This window comes from Rhamphochromis longiceps, linkage group LG6, assembly GCF_057381845.1.
Source record: "Rhamphochromis longiceps isolate RC_006_pf linkage group LG6, R_longiceps_female_GT1.1, whole genome shotgun sequence".
Taxonomy (NCBI): Eukaryota; Metazoa; Chordata; class Actinopteri; order Cichliformes; family Cichlidae; genus Rhamphochromis; species Rhamphochromis longiceps.
In genome coordinates this window covers 32,202,881-32,220,571 of record NC_140562.1, presented here as the reverse complement: position 1 = coordinate 32,220,571, position 17,691 = coordinate 32,202,881, and the positions used below count along the sequence as shown (strand labels likewise).

Genomic DNA, 17,691 nt, shown 5'->3' with positions numbered 1-17,691 from the left:
CCTCTCTGCGCCTGCGTGGATAAGAGGCCGATTCAGGAGAAGCCGTCAGTTTGCAGGAGTTTTAGGATCTGGGTCGCTTCATAGTTTTAAGTAGTAAGTATTGTTTCCAGTCTGAGACGGAACCATGAATCCTGATATCGTTAAGGAAAGAAAAAATGCCACGTTTGACGTCGAAAAACTGACCTTTATTTTGGACGGTGGCCCAGAAAAGACCAGAAGAAGGCGAGAAATTGGTGAGATTGTAAATGTCTTCCTTGATCAAAACATGTTATTTTAACGCGTTTGGTGCTGCTGACTGTTTTGATTTAATACGATCATGGGACCTGTACTTGTATTTAAGTAAAAAACACTCACGTGAAGGTAAGAGAAGTTTAATGTTAGCACAGCCGTGTTTCCATCGGCTGTTAGCTAAGGTGTTAGCAGCTCTCATAACCTGCAGGTGACTTTTAGTGTCCGGGGTGCAACACACTTTTATATGTTTTAGATATCAGTCTCAGAATTATTAGTTTAAAGTGGCATTTCTGAAGGTGACTGTGCCACAATGATTTTTATGCGATCCGAATCTAAATTCGGCTTTAGTGTCATTTATATTTATGATTACGTTTCATGCGTTTCACTGTACTGAAGCAATGCACTTTAACCCACTTCTTTTTTTTCTCTTTTTTTTTTTTTTTATTGTGGACAGCGGTAGATGAACCCAAACTGCTGACACGTCCCGTGTAATGTTAGTTCAGCACGTACAACTTGAGGCGCATACTGATTACTATGGAGGTATATTTATGTACAGTGAAATCTTTCATCCGGTACTCCAATGTCCAAATTCAAGCTGGAATTTGGCATTGTGGAAATCAATAAACGGGCATTTGCAGTGTTTTTTTAGTAAAGGTTAATGTGTCTCTCATGTAAACTGATAAACTGCTAATGCCAAGCTAACGGAAGCTGTTTCTTGTGTCATCAGGGATCACAGGACAGGGGGGAACAATTAATTTTCCCAAGGGGCCACATGGGACTGGAGAATCACACCAATAACTTCATAAAGAGAAAGAATTAGTTATTGATATTAAGCAGAACTGAACTCAGCTTATGTGTAGAGTTACCTTTGCAGCAATCCCAGCTTCCCATGTGACCTCTTTTAGAAATGTAATTACTGTCTTTTACATAGGGGGGGACACTAAAACCATTCTGCTAAGCGAATGACTTCTTTACAGTTTATTATAGGATGCTGAGTGGTTGTGTCCTACTCAATTCTGGTGAAACAGGCTTACTATGTGTTTGGCCTTGAGGTATTTGTGGGATTCATCCTTTTCAGCGTGCCATACCTGTTCAATTAGTAGCTGCCTTACTAATGCATGAATGTTTGAATTTCCACTGTAGAGTCACTCGTTTTCAGCGACCCAGACTTTAAGGAAGAAGACCCAAACTTCTTGTCCCGCAGTGAGCGCTATGACCAAGCCGTTAGAAAAAGTGCCCAAATGATCCTGAAGCTCAGAGAGTATGGTATTGCTGACCCAGAGGAGATCTACCACTATAAGAGGTATGTGGTAGAGGAATCTGCTCATAAAGCCAACTGTTAAAGTAAATGGGTTTGTTATTAAACAACAGCCTGCAAATGTTTAAATCCACTCATTTGTGTGTAGATGCTGTTCATCTGTAGAAGTATAAGTGGGGAGGGGGGGCTTATCACACTCAGTGCATTTCAGCGTATACTCATAAAAAGGCTTAACGAAATGTTCTTATGAAGCAAATGATGTGAGGCTCAAAGGTAAAGTATCGTGTATGTGGTGTACGTTAATGTTACTACACCCCGACTGTACTTTGACAGTAATCAAATTATCCACCCACCTTCTCTGTCAGCTCGTGTGCGATATGCAAAGCAACGAAAACCAATGTTTGTTCCCGAGCAATAATCTCAAACAGTGTCACAGATGTTACATGAACGGCCCTAATATAGTTTTCTTAATTAACCTCCTAAGACCCGAACTCTTCCACGGCATGCATTTTTAATTTCTCTTTGATATTTGGGCTGATTGGAACCTGATGAATGTAAAAACAAAGAATTACTTAAAAAAAAATAAAAAAAGTTTTACCTAATTTTTGTTTCTGAGAAAAATGAGAGCCACTTATGAGGATATTTGTTTAAAATTTCGATAGAACAGTAGCAGTATAATGTCCTCGTAAGTGGATATCAGGCCCTTGTAGAGCAAATTTTAGTATTTTGGTCTAAATAACCCAAAATGTGATGTTCACATATGTGGACGCCAGGTCCTAGGAGGTTAAGAGCCCCCCTCCCCCCTCCAAATTGAACCCAATCAAGTAGATTTTTTTTTTTAAACCAGTCTTGGCAACTAAGTCAACAACAAAAGCAGCTGGAGCAAAGTTCGCAAAAGATTAAAATTGTGTTAGAGGGCAGCAATCTGCCACGTATCGTGCGCTTTCTTCATGAGCTGTGTGCATTTACTTAAACTCAATTCTTCAAAGCTCTACCATGCAGTGCAGCTTTACTTCCACTGTAAACTGCACATATTCATACAAATCCTTTGAGTTGTCAAGACACATGACCAGATTTATTAACAGTCAAAAATCCCCAAATGATCTGTAGCTCGTCACTGAGTTCTCACCCTGCATGTTTAGAGCTGAGCCCCACATTCTTCTGGTCCTCATATTACTGAAGACTATTGTCATATTTTGATGAGGAACAGTGAGCAGATGGGTTTGGAGTGTTTCAGGTTGAATGTCATATTTCTGCATAGAGATTGATCCACAATGAAAACTGCAAAGAGCACAAGAGCAACTCTGTGCCTTTTTCTCAGAGGTGCATACACACAGAGCTCTGCAACATGACACATTACCTGTTTGTTTTAATTTTTAAATGTTTTAAAATTTCCCCACTACCACATAATGCATGCTGTACTGAAATGTCTGCCAAAATACAGCTTTTAATGGGGCTTTGGCTTGCAACATTGCATAACATACAGGGAAAAATGTTTCCACTTATTAAAAAAGCAGATGGGTCAGGATCTGACTGTAAGCAAAGTTCTTTGTTCATTATCTACACAATCGCTGTAATAGTTTGTCATGTATTTCACTTGAGCTGTTGGATCTGTCTAGAGATCGTACAGATTTATCTGCACACAGTCCCCAGCAATTTCTAAGAGGGTTGCCCCATTTTTAAAAAGAAAAAAGAAAAAAAGAAAACCAAACATTCCCTATTGGTTTTCCTTCCACTGCCTCCAGTTCATCTGAATTGTTAAATGCTTTTGTAGAGAAGCACATGTTTAAAATCTGCATTTCCATGCACACTAGGGCTGCCACGATTAGTCGACTAGTCACGATTACGTCGACTATCAAAATTGTCGACGACTGATTTAATAGTCGACGCGTCGTTTGAAGCTTTGTAAGATCACAAAAGACGCAGGAATAAGTAGTAGGATTTAAGAGTGTAATAACGGATTGAAACAGAAGATGGCAGCACTGCATGTACAAGGATGCCAGCTGCCGTTAAACCCCGAAGAAGAAGCTGTGTCCCAGAATTCATAGCACGGCCCAGCTCAGTTTCCAACAATGGCGGCAGCTAGTTAGTTTTAATATTACTCTTATTCTTTCTGGGTCACAAAATAAACGTTTAACATATTTTCAGGTGGGAATGTAGCTGTGGAAACCTCAAATATCTGCTCAGTTTATCAAGACACCACATATTTTCAAAAGCGCTCCGACGTTTTCGGAGACGTCTGTTACCCACTAGCTCGATAGCTAGCCGGGGGCTAGGTCACTAGCGCCGTGAGAACACCGGACTCCCGGCAAATCGTTTTCAAACCCACCGCCATCTTTCGCTACTCAGGTTAAACATATGAGTCACTTAGATAACTTAAAAATGTTATTGTTTGGCTTTTTTTTTTTTTTTTTTTCTTTTAGTATTTTATTTGTTCCTGAGTAAATCTGTTTGGCTGAGATTAAAGTTCTAGTTTTTACACAGCTGAATAAACGTCAAGCAGACAGCTGATTATCAGAAGTGTGAGATGCTCCAGAATATACTCCAGTGTCCTGTTATATTTTAGATAGCAAGGAGTTTATTAAACTTCACTGAAACAAACTATCATCTTGTCTTTATTTTTAGTTAGCACATACCTTAAACACTTAAAGCTGTAAGCTAATGATAGTTATATAAGAGCAGATGCATGCTGGTGCAATAAGCTGTACGTTTTACGTCCAATGGATGATGATCTGATTAGTCGACTAATCGCAAAAATAATCGGTGACTAGTCGACTATCAAAATAATCGTTTGTGGCAGCCCTAATGCACACACTGTTTTGGTTATTTACTGGGTTCATTGGGTATATTTATTTTTGACTGGCTAATTAGCACACTTTGTACATTAAAGTCCATGCATCTTTGTTTTAAAATGAGTACTATTAGATCTCTTCACTTGCATTTTTGCTTTTTTTTTGTGTGTGTGTGGGGGGGGGGGGGGGGGGTTGCTCCACTTGGTAAAATCTGGCCAAACTGGTCACAGTCATTCTTGGATTTACTTTAAACTTATTGGCTTGACTATTTAAGACCCTTAGACACAACTTCATGATGCTGTGCTAAAATGCCTCAAATTTGCAACTTTTGAGAGTTTAATCTAAGTTATATTTTGGGGAAGACGAGACTATTTTGGGGTTGTTTTATTTTAGCAAAACTGGGAACTGTTGAACAGAGTGTCTCTCTCTTCTTGTATGTTTGACAGATCCAAACTTAATATCACTATATAGGAAATAAACTTGATGTCATAAAATAATGCAGTCATCTAACATTTGAGTTGATGGTAAATCTGACCTTGTATTCACCCAGTATGGTCAAAGGCAACATCCCTGAGGCTATGGGAATACATTTTGGGGTGTTCCTTCCAACCATGCACAGCCAGTGTGACTCTCAGCAAAAAAAGAAATGGTTGCCTCTGACAGAGTCCTTCCAGGTGGTGGGCACATATGCCCAAACTGAGATGGGTCACGGTCAGTCTTGGATTTAGCTTTTGACACAAATTAACTTAATTTTTCTGGAGTTCCTTAGACAAAACTTAATGATTCTGTGTTGAAACGCTTCAAATTTACAATTTTTATTTTTCCCCAAAAAAGTTTAATAAATGATCTCTAAGGCCAGGCAAAATGCCATTTTAAGCAGGATGGGAAAAGTGTTTAACACCAAGAATACCTCTGATTTCTTGTATGTGTTTGACAGATCCAAACTTGATGTATGTAGAAAACTTCCAATTGGATGTAATCAAATTATCCATGTCTAATATGCGAGTTAACATTGTCTGAACCACACTTGTGTACACTTCCCTTTACCCAGTATGGTCAAAGGCAACAATCAGGAGCCTTTGGGACTACACTTTGCCATGTTCATCCCATTCCTGCACAGCCAATGTGACCATCACCAAAAAAAGAAATGGTTGCCTTTGGCAGAGTCCTACCGGGTGATGGGCACTTATGCCCAAACTGAGATGGGTCACGGTCAGTCCTGGACTTAGCTTTGAACTTACTGAATGTTGATTAAGGCCCTTGGACAAAACTTTATCATCCTCTGCTGATAAATGATCAGCAGTCACATTTGAGCAAAAGAATAAAACATTTAAAACCATAACTCTAATTTCTTGTATGTGTTTGACAGAAGCAAAATATTGAGAAAATCCAAAGTAGTTGCATGTGTGTCCTTATGATTGTGTTTGCAGTTTGCATGCTTTTCTAAAAGACGCTACATGTAGATCTATCCATGCTATTAGCGTAGCTTCAGTAGAAGTTCCCATTTAGACCCTAAATATTAAACTAGTTTTATGTCATCAACACTTTCCCATAAGCAGTTTCTAAGTCTACTTCCTTCCCACTGACTCTTTCATTCCCCTTTCTATGTTGATAATGCCCCAATTATGAAGCTTGTGTATATTTTGATTGCTCCCCTGATTTGCACTCTTTTCTATGCATGATTTTAACAATTAAGACTGAATAACTGATCAGAGATGGCCTGTCTTTGTTTGGCCTGTGGATTTGAAATGATGGGAACTAGAAACATGAAACTAGTTCAGTTGTCTTTTTCATGAAATCTTGAAAGAGTAAGAGAAGCAGCATTATAAGCTGCAGAAGTTTGTGGCTCATGAGTTCATAATGAGGCCTCTGAATGTCTCTTTGTAATCTGAGAAATTAGCAAATCTATGTGAGAGAGAATGTAGGCCAAGCAGCTATTTGGTGGCTTTCTGTTAAAAAGCCTGGTGGATGTTATTTTGAATTTGTAAATCTGTCACAAAGCTGCACTTAATATTTACCCCTGTATTCACTCACCAGTTCAGTTTGGTTTGAGCCTACACTGGGTCAGTTAGAGAGAACACTTAGTTGTGGTCAAGGGTGCCTTAACACTCTTGTGAGGCTATTCCTAATATCAGACTGCTGGAATTTGCGATTTAGACCCCATATTCACTGAAAATGATGCAAAAAAAAATAAAAACTCTGCACTGTGTGTTGGCAACAGTTGCTCATTTTGAATTTGCTGCCTGCTACACTATTTTATTAAAGTTGGGGGTGGCACATTTTTGCTCCTTTGTTTAGGAACTAACTGCTTCTGTTTTGTTTTGGGGTTTTTTTTGTTTGTTTGGTTTTGTTTATTTTTTTTTCACGACACATTGAATCCTTTCAATGACTGGACTGTTTAATGTTCCTTCTCCTCTTTAGCCTGCAGGACACTCTAACCATGGGTTCCAAAAATCATTAAACAATTTTTGTCCATTGTAAATGATCTCAGGACCAAAGAAAGCACTATCCTTTTTTGTTTTGTTTTTGTAACTACAAAGTCATGTTAATAATTAAATGTTCCACTTTGGCTGCCCCATCCCAACTTGATTTCCCAACATGTGACTAGTATCATATTCAAAACGAGCATATAAATAACACTACCAGTTATCTCTTTAGACTTAATTAATATACATTCTGTCAGCGTTGTAACAAGCAGGTCCAGTTTACATCTATGTATCCGTTCAACTCCCCTAAACATTTTTGGTGGCTTTGAGTTGTTGCCAACTGAGCAACCCAAACTGAGAGTAGGCTAAAGTTCAAGTCTTGGTCATCCCTGTCAGTGGTATGGGTAAATGTGTAGATCCAGCTACTAAAGACAAACTTTTGGAAAATGGCATTTATGAAGTTTGAAGTTAGATTCTCACCACATGATCAAATCAGCAATTCCAATATGCATGTCATGCTGACAAATTGTTTTAATTTGTCTTTGTCACCTCTTTCTCTGCTGCTTGTGCACATGTCTTTTATTCTTGCATCACTATTTCAATTCCTGTAAATAATTCTTCCTGCGGATACAAAACTGCATCATTATCTTCTCATTCATCTCTGCTAACGTTGTCTTAAACTCTTCATAATCATTTCCACCATCTGCGTCCCTTCTCCTCGCCCTTTCTACATTACAACCTGCTTTTTTCCCCATTTCCCACTGCCTTGCGTGGCCAAGATGTGTGCACCCTGACAGGCCAGAGCCCCTGGATCTTCATCTCGGGATGTTCCTGCCCACACTACTCAACCAGGCCACCCCAGAGCAAATGGACCGTTTCTTCATGCCCGCCTGGACCCTAAAGATCATCGGCACCTACGCTCAGACTGAGATGGGCCACGGTAAAATGAAGTCCGAAACAGAGTAGGCCAGTTAGGAACACGATGCCATCTTTAATTTTATTGTCGATATTCCCACAAACTATTGAGTCAGGTTGGTTGCAATTTAAAGTAAGAAAGAACTTAGTGCTGCTTATTTTACACATGGCATTCAACACTGGTTTATTATTCAAATATGTATATTCACCAACCAAAATATGCGCTGGTGTACAAGTGGTTTATTTAAAGACACTTCAAGGAATTTAGGTAAATTTAGTCAACTAGAGAACTGCTGCAAACAAAGTAAGAGTTAAACCACTGTGCTACTTTAAGATTAGATGATGGTAAATGCACCCAGTATATCTCTAACAGTGGAAGTGTTTTCTTTGTTAAAGAGAAAAAAAATCTTGAAACTAATGATTCATTTACATAACATCTGTGTCCACGGGGCCACTGGACAAGTGTAAAGTTTTCCTTTCAGAACTTTAAAAAAAAAATGTAAACACAGAGAAACATTGAGTAGTTTCTCACTGGCTGTTCTACTCCCTGGCCACCCCTCCTGTTCCACAGTAGCTCTTCTTATCTGGTTTGTGTTTTTGTTTTGTTTTCTTGTCTTCACTAATAATCTTTACTATACTTTAACAGCATGGGCTGTTATGTCTTTAACTAAAAACCAGTAAAATCCAGCTTAAACAGCATAGAACTGAATCATCTTAAAATTGTGATTGAAAATTAAGATCTGTCAAACACCTACAAGCTTCTCTCGGAGAGAAGTGGATTCAGCTATTTTACTTAAGTAAATTTATACTGGATACTCCATTTTTAAGTCTCAAGGGCCAAATGTGCTGTCAATTTATTATAAGTTTAAACTTAGATTTTTTTTTTTCCATCTCTGATGCTAAAGTTGTGTTCTGTAAATGTAATTTTTAGTCTAGGCATGTTTGTTAACAGTAGTAGTAGTTTTGCATAAAAATCATCAGATCGACTGCTAATGTCTAACCAGCATTGTGATGCACTACTTTTGCTTTTTAACTGTGTTCTCTGCATGTGTGTCTGGTGGCCTTTGACATATTGAATCACTCCAGGCACACACCTTAGAGGGCTGGAGACCACAGCCACATATGATCCAGCCACTCAAGAGTTTGTCTTGAACAGTCCCACTGTGAGCTCCATCAAGTGGTGGCCCGGAGGACGTAAGTGTTTTGACTCCGTTAGGTCTGGGGTTTCATCATGAATAGCGTTTGTGGGGTTTTCTTGTTTTGCTTTTAACCATTTCACCCTCTCTTTCTAGTTGGGAAGACCTCCAACCATGCCATAGTGTTAGCACAGCTTTACACTCTTGGAAACTGCCATGGTCTGCATGCTTTCATCGTACCCATCAGAGATATGAACACACATTTACCCCTGCCAGGTAACCACAGTCTGTGATGACTTTCTGAATGTGATATTTGTAAAGTAAGTCCTCATCATCCTTTCTGTCCATCTCACTTTTTCTCTTACTAGCTTTGTTTGTCTTTCTCTCTCAGGTATTGTTGTTGGTGACATTGGCCCCAAGTTTGGCTTCAATGAAGTTGACAACGGCTTCCTGAAATTGGAGAACGTACGAATTCCACGGGAAAACATGCTGATGAAATACGCCAAGGTGAAATGAAAGTTTGTCTTTTTAACAGCAGTGATTCGCCATGAGTGGATTAATTTACCTCAGCTCTTTGTTTGTGATGTTTGGGAAGGGAATTGCTGATCTTGAAATTATACCCCGTTACTGCAATAATGCACAGTTATTGGTCATGTTTCAACCATTTCTTGTCCTTTTGCTCCTTGCAGATTATTTTATAATCAAGCGCCAATCTGTGCTAACAGTGGTGGTTTAACTGATGAGTGTCAGAAATTGTGTCCTCATTGGGATTACATTTGCAAATGCCTTGCAAGAATTACTCAAAAAATACTTATTCAATTTGGTAATATGCATTGACACTTGGTGTTGTTGGTGGTTATATGGATACAGAATAAATACATTTCAAGTGGGGCTTCAATATGACTCTGTCCACCAGGTGGAGCCAGATGGAACCTATGTGAAACCACCAAGTACTAAGCTGACCTACGGCACCATGGTGTTCATCCGCTCCATGATTGTCGCCGAGTCAGCTCGAGCCCTTGCAAAGTCCTCCACCATTGCCATCCGCTACAGTGCCGTGCGTCACCAGTCTGAAATACGGCCAGGGTCAGTGGACAGTTGATCGCTGTCAATGCAAACATTTGCACAAACATCTCATGACTCAAAAGTAGTGAGTAAAAACAAATTTGTAGTTGAGCTGAAATAAATCAAGTGAACAGGCTGAACGTTACACTAGTACTTTAAAGTACTTCACTCTACTAGTGGTTCCTAGTTTGCCCGAATATCAGCATAAAGGAAAAATGAATCCCAGCGGTATGTGATGTGAAGTATACTGCAGTGCAAACAGCTAGGATTGACACATCTGCAACTTTTGCATAGGTGACTATAAAAAAAAGACCTGAGACATTAAACTCGGTGGTCTCACTCGTCTGCGTCACTGTTTCAATCATGAAAAAAAAAAAAAAAAAAAAAAGTTTTGTGTTTCTATTGCACAGAGAGCCAGAGCCTCAGATCCTCGACTATCAGACACAGCAGTACAAGCTGTTCCCTCTGCTGGCCACAGCCTATGCCTTCACTTTTGTTGGCCAGTACATGAGGCAGACCTACCACCGCATTACTGAAGACATCAACCAGGGAGACTTCAGCGAGATGCCTGAGGTACTGACCAGCCATCCTCATGTGGGGCAGCAAAGCTTAATTGCTCAATGGACAGATTAATCACATAACATTTAAAAACACTTTCTTTCTTTTTTTTTCTTTTTTTTTTTTTTTTTCCTTCCCTTCCCCTCCTCCTTCTTCTCCCACTGCAGGAGTTTTTCTCAGGGACTAGTTCACCCACTCTGTTGATCCCACTTCTGTGGTCAGGGTCTAAATTAAGTTGGGGGCTGGGTGGGGTGTACTAGAATGAGAATTAAGTGAGGAATTGTGCTGATGATCAATGGACAGATTAATCACATAACATTTAAAAACACTTTCTTTCTTTTTTTTTTTTTTTTTTTTAAATAGATTTTTACACTTTACATTTAAAAAAAAAAAAAAAAAAAAAAAAACCAAATCTGTTTGGAATTTTGAGCAAAATGTTAGAAAAGCAATTACCAGACATTTCTGAAGCATATCTGTGTCGCATATGGTTTTGTTTGATGGCACGGTTGCTGGTTTTTGGTGGAATGGTAGCCTGTCCTCTTTCTTTGGACAGACTGCTTTTTTTTTTTTTTTTTTTTTTTTTTTTTTTTTTTTCTTCCACTTACTTTCAGTCCAGCCTGTCTCAGAACCATATATTTGTTCCCATTTCTTAAGTTTAATTCATTCATAGCTATGAATTAATCTGTTTCACTTGCTTTGCTCTCTAATTCACAGCTCCATGCCTTGTCTGCGGGTTTGAAGGCCTTCACCTCATGGGAAGCGACCTCAGCCATCGAGGTGTGCCGCATGTCATGTGGTGGCCACGGTTACTCTCGAAGCAGTGCCTTGCCGGACATTTATGTTGAGTTTACCCCTACCTGCACCTACGAAGGAGAGAATACAGTCATGATGCTGCAGACTGCCAGGTAACGCAAAGTGACATTTAACACCACAAATTAGAGAACTACTGAAGCTGAATTATGTGTCAGTATTGGTGGTGTAACATATAAGCTCCGTTCATAAACTCACCTTCACACCGATGACTAAAACATGCAGTTAGTTGAAAAATGAAGATATGTTAACTTTTATTTCTAATAGGTACAGTAAATATTTCTGTAAAGCTTTCAATTGATAGAAACGCAGCTGCTAGCTATCTCGCGCATCTAACTGTTAAACTGAGCACTCGTGTCTGCAGATACCTGGTGAAGAGCTACAAACAGGCTAAGGCAGGCCAGCAGCTGAGCGGCATTGTGTCATACCTGAACGAAGCAGATGTGCGGAGGGTGCAGCCACAGCCCGTCGCTGCCAGGCCAACAGTGGTTGACATCAATGACCTGACTAGCCTGACGGAGGTCTACAAACTCCGAGCAGCCATGTAAGAAAGCAGTGGGAAAGATGATGACCTTGTTACATGAAATATTACCCGTTTCCTTTTATTTGCCCTTAATATTTATATATCTAGTAGAATTGTACAGGTTTTCTGGGTTCGTACATTAGAAAAGGTGGTGGAACTTGAACATTGGATTGCACACTGGGGAAATTCACGCTCCAGCAGCAAAAGGAAGAAGTCAGGAAGAAAAGTCAATTGGAGATATTAGAAAAATGAAAAACCATAAAAGAAGTTGTGTACAAAAAATTTTAAACTGTGTACAGAGAAGAAATCTGTGTATTTTACTGTGTATAGTAACATTTCTACACAGTAAAGTGCAGTCGGGGTGGTAAAATATGCCCTCTCCATGCTGCCACTTCACAACTGAGAACCATGATCACGATGGTCTCTGACAAAGTTGCTTTTTGATTCCCATTCATATTTAGGAATGGGTTTCCACTGAGTGTTGTCCTTCCTTAAATGTTATACACCGTATTTTCTTTTTAAAAACAAGTTTTGCAGTCGTCACTACTGATCTCTTTAATAGTTCAGTTTGCTAGTGCAAGTCTGACTTACACCTGCAGTTGTTGGTCATTCCCTGCATGTGACATGATATGCAGCTGTCATTATCGAAACCCGTCCGGCAAGGAGTGTCAACTGTGGTGGAAGTGTGGGTTTTTTTAAAATGTGGTCCAACTTTAAACATCAGAGGGTTAAAAGGCAAATATGCATTTATAATTGGGTGTTTTTTTTTTTTTTGTTTTTGTTTTTTAAATAGTATTAAGAAAATGATGCTTAAAGTATTGGGACTAAACAGATGAAAAGAAAGTAGTAAAAGGCTAGTTTTTCATAAGAGGAGTTGACATATCTGAAAAAACTAAATGAGTGTTATGGTGTCAAACACTGACTCTGTGTTGGCAGGTAGGTAAGGCTTGGGAGGGGTGAGGCTTTAGTCAAGAACCAGACTAAAAAGCTTGTTTGGTGTTTCTTAAAAATGGACTTGCACAGTCTGACATTTGCTCAGTCGTACATTTCTGCCTGCTCTAACTAAGGCGATTGCAAGAGGGAGGATTAAAGCGTCTCTAAATTGAAGATTAAATAAATCCATCAGGGAGGCAGGTTTAACTTGGACTCAGCAGTGTTTGTCAGGGAGCGTAGGCAACTTCTCTCATCTCCCCTTTTTATCTTAATCCACGTCTTTCTGATTATTTGAGGCACCTGGAAGTTTCTCGTTTCATCCAAAGGGCGCACATACTGTATCGTTTCGGACTAAAACTAATTCAGTTAATTTGTGTTTAAGGTTGGTGGCTGCTCTGCCTCCCCAAGTTGTAAAATGCTCTCTTTGTACCCCTGCATTTGTTTTGTTTACCACCAAAGAAGAAACCGCTCTTACAGTATCTGTCATAACATCAGCAATGCCACAAAAACGTTTGTTTGTTTGTTTTTTTTATCATTATTTCACAGCATAAAACCTCATTTTTAGCTTACTTGCCTTAATCCAGGACTTCATAATCCCTGTCTAAGCCCAATTTTTAGATGTATTCATTGAAGCTTGAATGTTGTAGGTTAACTAGTGTACTATCTTCCTCCAAGTCTTTGGTGTAAACCTGCTATTTATCTATTAAGTCTATTATGCAAACACTAGTTACTGTCATAGGAGGGGCTCATCTTTTTTTGTTTTCCATCACAAAAGGTTAAAAGTCAACTTTAGTGTGACATGAAACACTCTTTGATCTATAATTGTGAACGAAAAGGGAAGACTGATCGTACTCACATTTAGTTGTATTCAGTATGCAACTCTGTAGGTCAGCGCTAATCTTTAATGTTGATCCATTGAAGAGCATTCGGTACACATTTTAGTCTAGACATACTGGGATGGAAAACTGCAGCTTACCTACAACCACAAGGAGGTAATTCTGGCTTTGTTGCTTAATGCACGCTATGTTTCTGTGTTTATAGTCTAGTGGAGCTGGCAGCGAAGAGCATCCAGCAGGAGCTGCAACGCAGGAAGAGTCAGGAGGATGCCTGGAACAACAGCGCCATTGACCTGGTCAGAGCCTCAAATGTAAGTTCAATTTTGCTTGATTGTCCTTTTTTATGAATAAATTATGACTAACCTTGGAAGGTTTTACTTGAAAAGAATATCTAAAACATCTGTCACCCTTTGAATATTGCCCTAAAGTTGGAGGTTGTTTGTTACTAGTCAGTATCTTCGGTTCTTGTGTGTGTGTGTGTGTGTGTGTGTGTGTGTGTGTATGGTAAATGGCCTGTATTTATATAGCGCTTTTCTAGTCCCTAAGGACCCCAAAGCGCTTTACATATCCAGTCATCCACCCATTCACACACACATTCACACACTGGTGATGGCAAGCTACATTGTAGCCACAGCCACCCTGGGGCGCACTGACAGAGGCGAGGCTGCCGGACACTGGCGCCACCGGGCCCTCTGACCACCACCAGTAGGCAATGAGTGAAGTGTCTTGCCCAAGGACACAACGACCGAGACTGACCAAGCCGGGGCTCGAACCAGCAACCTTCCGATTACAAGGCGAAATCCCAACTCCTGAGCCACGATCGCCCCGTGTATGTGTATGTATGTATATATGTGTGTATGTATATATGTGTGTATATGTATATTCTTTTTTTTTTTTTTTTTTTCTCTCTCTCTCTTGTGTTCAGGCCCACTGTCACTATGTTGTAGTGACACTCTTTACTGACAAGCTTGGGGAGGTTGCTGATACTGCAGTACACTCAGTGCTGTCAACCCTGGCTCTGCTCTACACCCTGTATGGCATCACAAAGAACTCTGGAGACTTCCTACAGGTAAGCAAAATCATCATGTGTGTGGTCAGCAGATAAGCACAACAGTGCTGTTTCAAGGCTCTTTCTACTGCTCAGCTTGGTCTGATCTAAGATCCAAATTTCTACAGCTGCTGGTGTTGTGGGTTTGGTTTTTTTGTTTTTTGTTTTTCTCAAATTCTTTTTCTAGGCCGGACTGCTGAGTGTGCCTCAGGTGATGCAGATTTCTAGTCGAATCAAGGAGCTGCTGGCTCAGCTGAGGCCCAACGCTGTGGCCCTGGCGGATGCCTTTGACATCCACGACAAGAAGCTGAATTCGGTCCTGGGACGATACGATGGGAATGTTTATGAGCACATGTTCGAGTGGGCTCGCAAATCCCCCCTCAATGCTACAGAGGTCAGTCGAGCCCACGAGGTTGTATGGTCACAGTGTTAATGCTAAGCTGCTCTTTGCATTTATCAGCAGCGTGGAACTCGAGTGTGTTTTATATGAAAATGAAGATGTTGGCAAATCCAACCTCACACTAAACCTGTTTGTGTGATCATTGTGTACAATGCAATGCATTATTTCAGCAACTTTTTTTTTCCCCCTCCCTACAGGTACACGAATCTTTCCACAAGTACCTGAAGCCTCTGCGGTCCAAACTGTGAACTGATCCATGAACCTCACCTCCTGGCCGGACCCTTTGACTCTGCAGGCTCAACAGTACTAATCTATCCCATGAGGCTTTTTACTAGCTACCAGCTGGTATATTTCAAATATTAGCCCTCTTAAGGCCATGGTAGATGGCGAACTAACCCTATAAGATAGTAGAGAGTGAGAGAAGGGAATTTTAAAGTGAGTAGATGTGTCTTATGAAGGGAAATGGAAATGCAACCAAGACTGAAAATTGATAAAGTGAGCCCACTGAGAGACCTGAAGAATAGCTTTAACACTAACAATCACACATTTACAATTTTAGACTGACCTGCCTTTTGAACAGAACATCTACTGCAAAGTATTATTTGTGGTCAGTTTTTTTTTTTTTTCCCCTCAATTTCTTTGCTGCATGCCTGAAATTTCCTTTTTTCTTCTCCCTCTCTCTTCTAGCAAGTACAGAATGTCTGATTGTTACATAATGTGGGCAATCGGCTAATGGTAAAATCAGGGTGACAAACTGTTGTTCTTAATTATTTGAAGAGGCTTTTGTTTGTCCATAACATTTATCAATCATGGTACTGCTTAAGGAGTAGTTTCACATCAGTGATTCAACCAAGATTCAACCAATAACATGGCAGACTTCCGTTTGTTTCAGATACAATTTTCGATTGAAAAACTTTTTCATAAAGAGAGATTCTTCAGTCACTTATTGTAATAAAATGATCGTAAAAGTCACTGCTAACTGATGGCTCACTTGAAATCTGTGATTTTGTTTTAGTATCAAATGTTCAGCATCTGTACCCCAGAAATGTGGCCGTTTTTAACAGCATCTGCTGCAGTCTGCTGTAAACCCACGTCACCAGCTGTAGTCCCCACAAGCCTTTAACTGCCTAAATCCTCCAGTTGTCTTATTTCAGTCAAAAAGGTGAATCTGTCTGCCTCTTCTCTTATTTCTTATTCCGCATCTGTTCCCACACAATGACCAACATTATGTCACATGGCAAGTCCGCCGTATTGGTGCTCCATAAATAGGAGCTGAGCTCACTGGACAGCTGAGAGGCAGTGTGCACATTTGAGACGGTGGAAAAAATTTGGGGCTGAGAGAAGATCAAGTTCAGCACGCTAGGATTCTCAAAGCTTCAGTTTCTGACAGTATCGGCTCTGTATCTGTAAATGCTCAGCATGATTATGTTAAGGTCTGGATGGATTTTTTTTTTGTTTTTTCATTTATTCTAACATATTTCAATGTAAGAAATCTAAATGAATTTGTTTACTAAAATGTTCCTTTTATCTCAGAGTGCAATTGTTTAAGTGATGCTGCAAAGCAGTAAAATTACTTTTTTTTTTTTTTTTTTTTTTTTTTTTTTTTGTAAATGACTTGTTGGGCAGTGAGCTTAAATCTAAAACCTCGCTGTAGACGATGATGATTTGTATAATAATTATGTGCCTGACCATTAATTCAGAATGTTATCACATGACTCCTGTTTCGATCCTGTATTTAATGGTTTGGGTCTGCTGTAAGTTCTGATGACAAAGTTGTTCGTAACACTGGTCTTCTAATTTGTGCAGTCATTGTGGGTGGGGAGGAGTTTTATTTTCTTCTTCTTGACTCTAATTCAGAATATTCTCACAAGTAATTGCATTTCATTTGTTTTGTTTTTTTCACAAAACTATTTTGATTTGTTAAACGGTCACAATGATCACTATATAAGAGTAAGCTGTTTGAGGTTTGTTTTTTTTCTTTTTTAAAAGCTAAAATAAAAACATGTTTCAATGAGTAAGAACAGTTTTTATGGTTGGCAAATAAAGACATGACCTGAAATATCACCATTGTGTGTGGGTTTGTTTGTTTTTTTAAACCCACCAAAAAAGTCCACAAAAATCTGGAGAAATAAATTAATGAGTGACATGTATACAGTTCAGAATTTTCTGGCTTTGACCAACAGTATCTTATTTTTACTTCCAACTGTTTGGACACTAAAATCCTGGAGTTCCTTTAAATGAATATTCGCAAGTATTTGCAGAAATATTTTGGGAGAATAAGAAGCTTAACTTTGCTTTAGAGGCAAATTCTGTATTCACACTGATCTTTTGGTTTCTATATATTATTTTTCCCTAAGTGTTGAAAGGAATGTTTTTCGAGCTATATAGTAGGCAATGTTACACGAGTACCTGAAGTACTGCAAACCTACATGGAAAAACATTTACAGTTTACACGAACGAAAATTTAACATAATTGCAAAATAATAAAATAAAACTGATCAGACACATCCAGAAATGCAGGTGCGTCAGCTGCAGAATTACTCCTTACTACTTTGAAATTGGCAACAGCTTGATCTGTTAATGGTTAACAAATTACATAGTAATGAGAAATATTTCAGTAGTAAACTAGTCTTTGAACTTGTTGAATTACTATGCAAATATGACTTTGGTCCAAATACAAAGCAACTACTGCAAAATGTAGTTCACTACTCCTTAAGACTGATTTTTGAATGGGTACAAAGTAATGTACACACATTGCTA

The 17,691-nt window shown here is 39.3% G+C and overlaps 1 protein-coding gene across 4 annotated transcripts; it reads left to right on the top strand.

The window, feature by feature from the left end:
• Positions 1-10: 10 nt before the first annotated feature.
• On the top strand, positions 11-16,998 carry acox1 (acyl-CoA oxidase 1, palmitoyl). 4 transcript variants are annotated; one of them, XM_085410253.1, is made up of 14 exons: positions 11-233; positions 1,375-1,534; positions 7,487-7,647; positions 8,709-8,816; positions 8,915-9,034; positions 9,150-9,265; positions 9,675-9,844; positions 10,234-10,396; positions 11,096-11,286; positions 11,556-11,735; positions 13,689-13,794; positions 14,409-14,552; positions 14,719-14,925; positions 15,129-16,998. In XM_085410253.1, the coding sequence occupies exons 1-14, from the start codon at positions 125-127 to the stop codon at positions 15,177-15,179; spliced, it is 1,986 nt and encodes a 661-aa protein (XP_085266379.1). In that variant the 5' UTR covers positions 11-124; the 3' UTR covers positions 15,180-16,998. The 4 variants fall into 4 exon arrangements, with proteins under 4 accessions (XP_085266379.1, XP_085266380.1, XP_085266381.1 ...); XM_085410254.1 differs by lacking the exon at positions 7,487-7,647 and adding an exon at positions 5,333-5,493; XM_085410256.1 differs by lacking the exon at positions 7,487-7,647 and having other exon boundaries at positions 79-233.
• The last annotated feature ends 693 nt before the right edge of the window (positions 16,999-17,691 follow it).

What these genes read in the sequence shown, in the direction of transcription:
- acox1 (XM_085410253.1), top strand. Translation starts at nt 125, where the DNA reads ATGAATCCTGATATCGTTAAGGAAAGAAAAAATGCCACGTTTGACGTC. An exon ending in CAGAAGAAGGCGAGAAATTG is followed by an intron (nt 234 to 1,374) that starts GTGAGATTGTAA and finishes TTTCCACTGTAG; the next exon opens with AGTCACTCGTTTTCAGCGAC. An exon ending in TCAGACTGAGATGGGCCACG is followed by an intron (nt 7,648 to 8,708) that starts GTAAAATGAAGT and finishes GAATCACTCCAG; the next exon opens with GCACACACCTTAGAGGGCTG.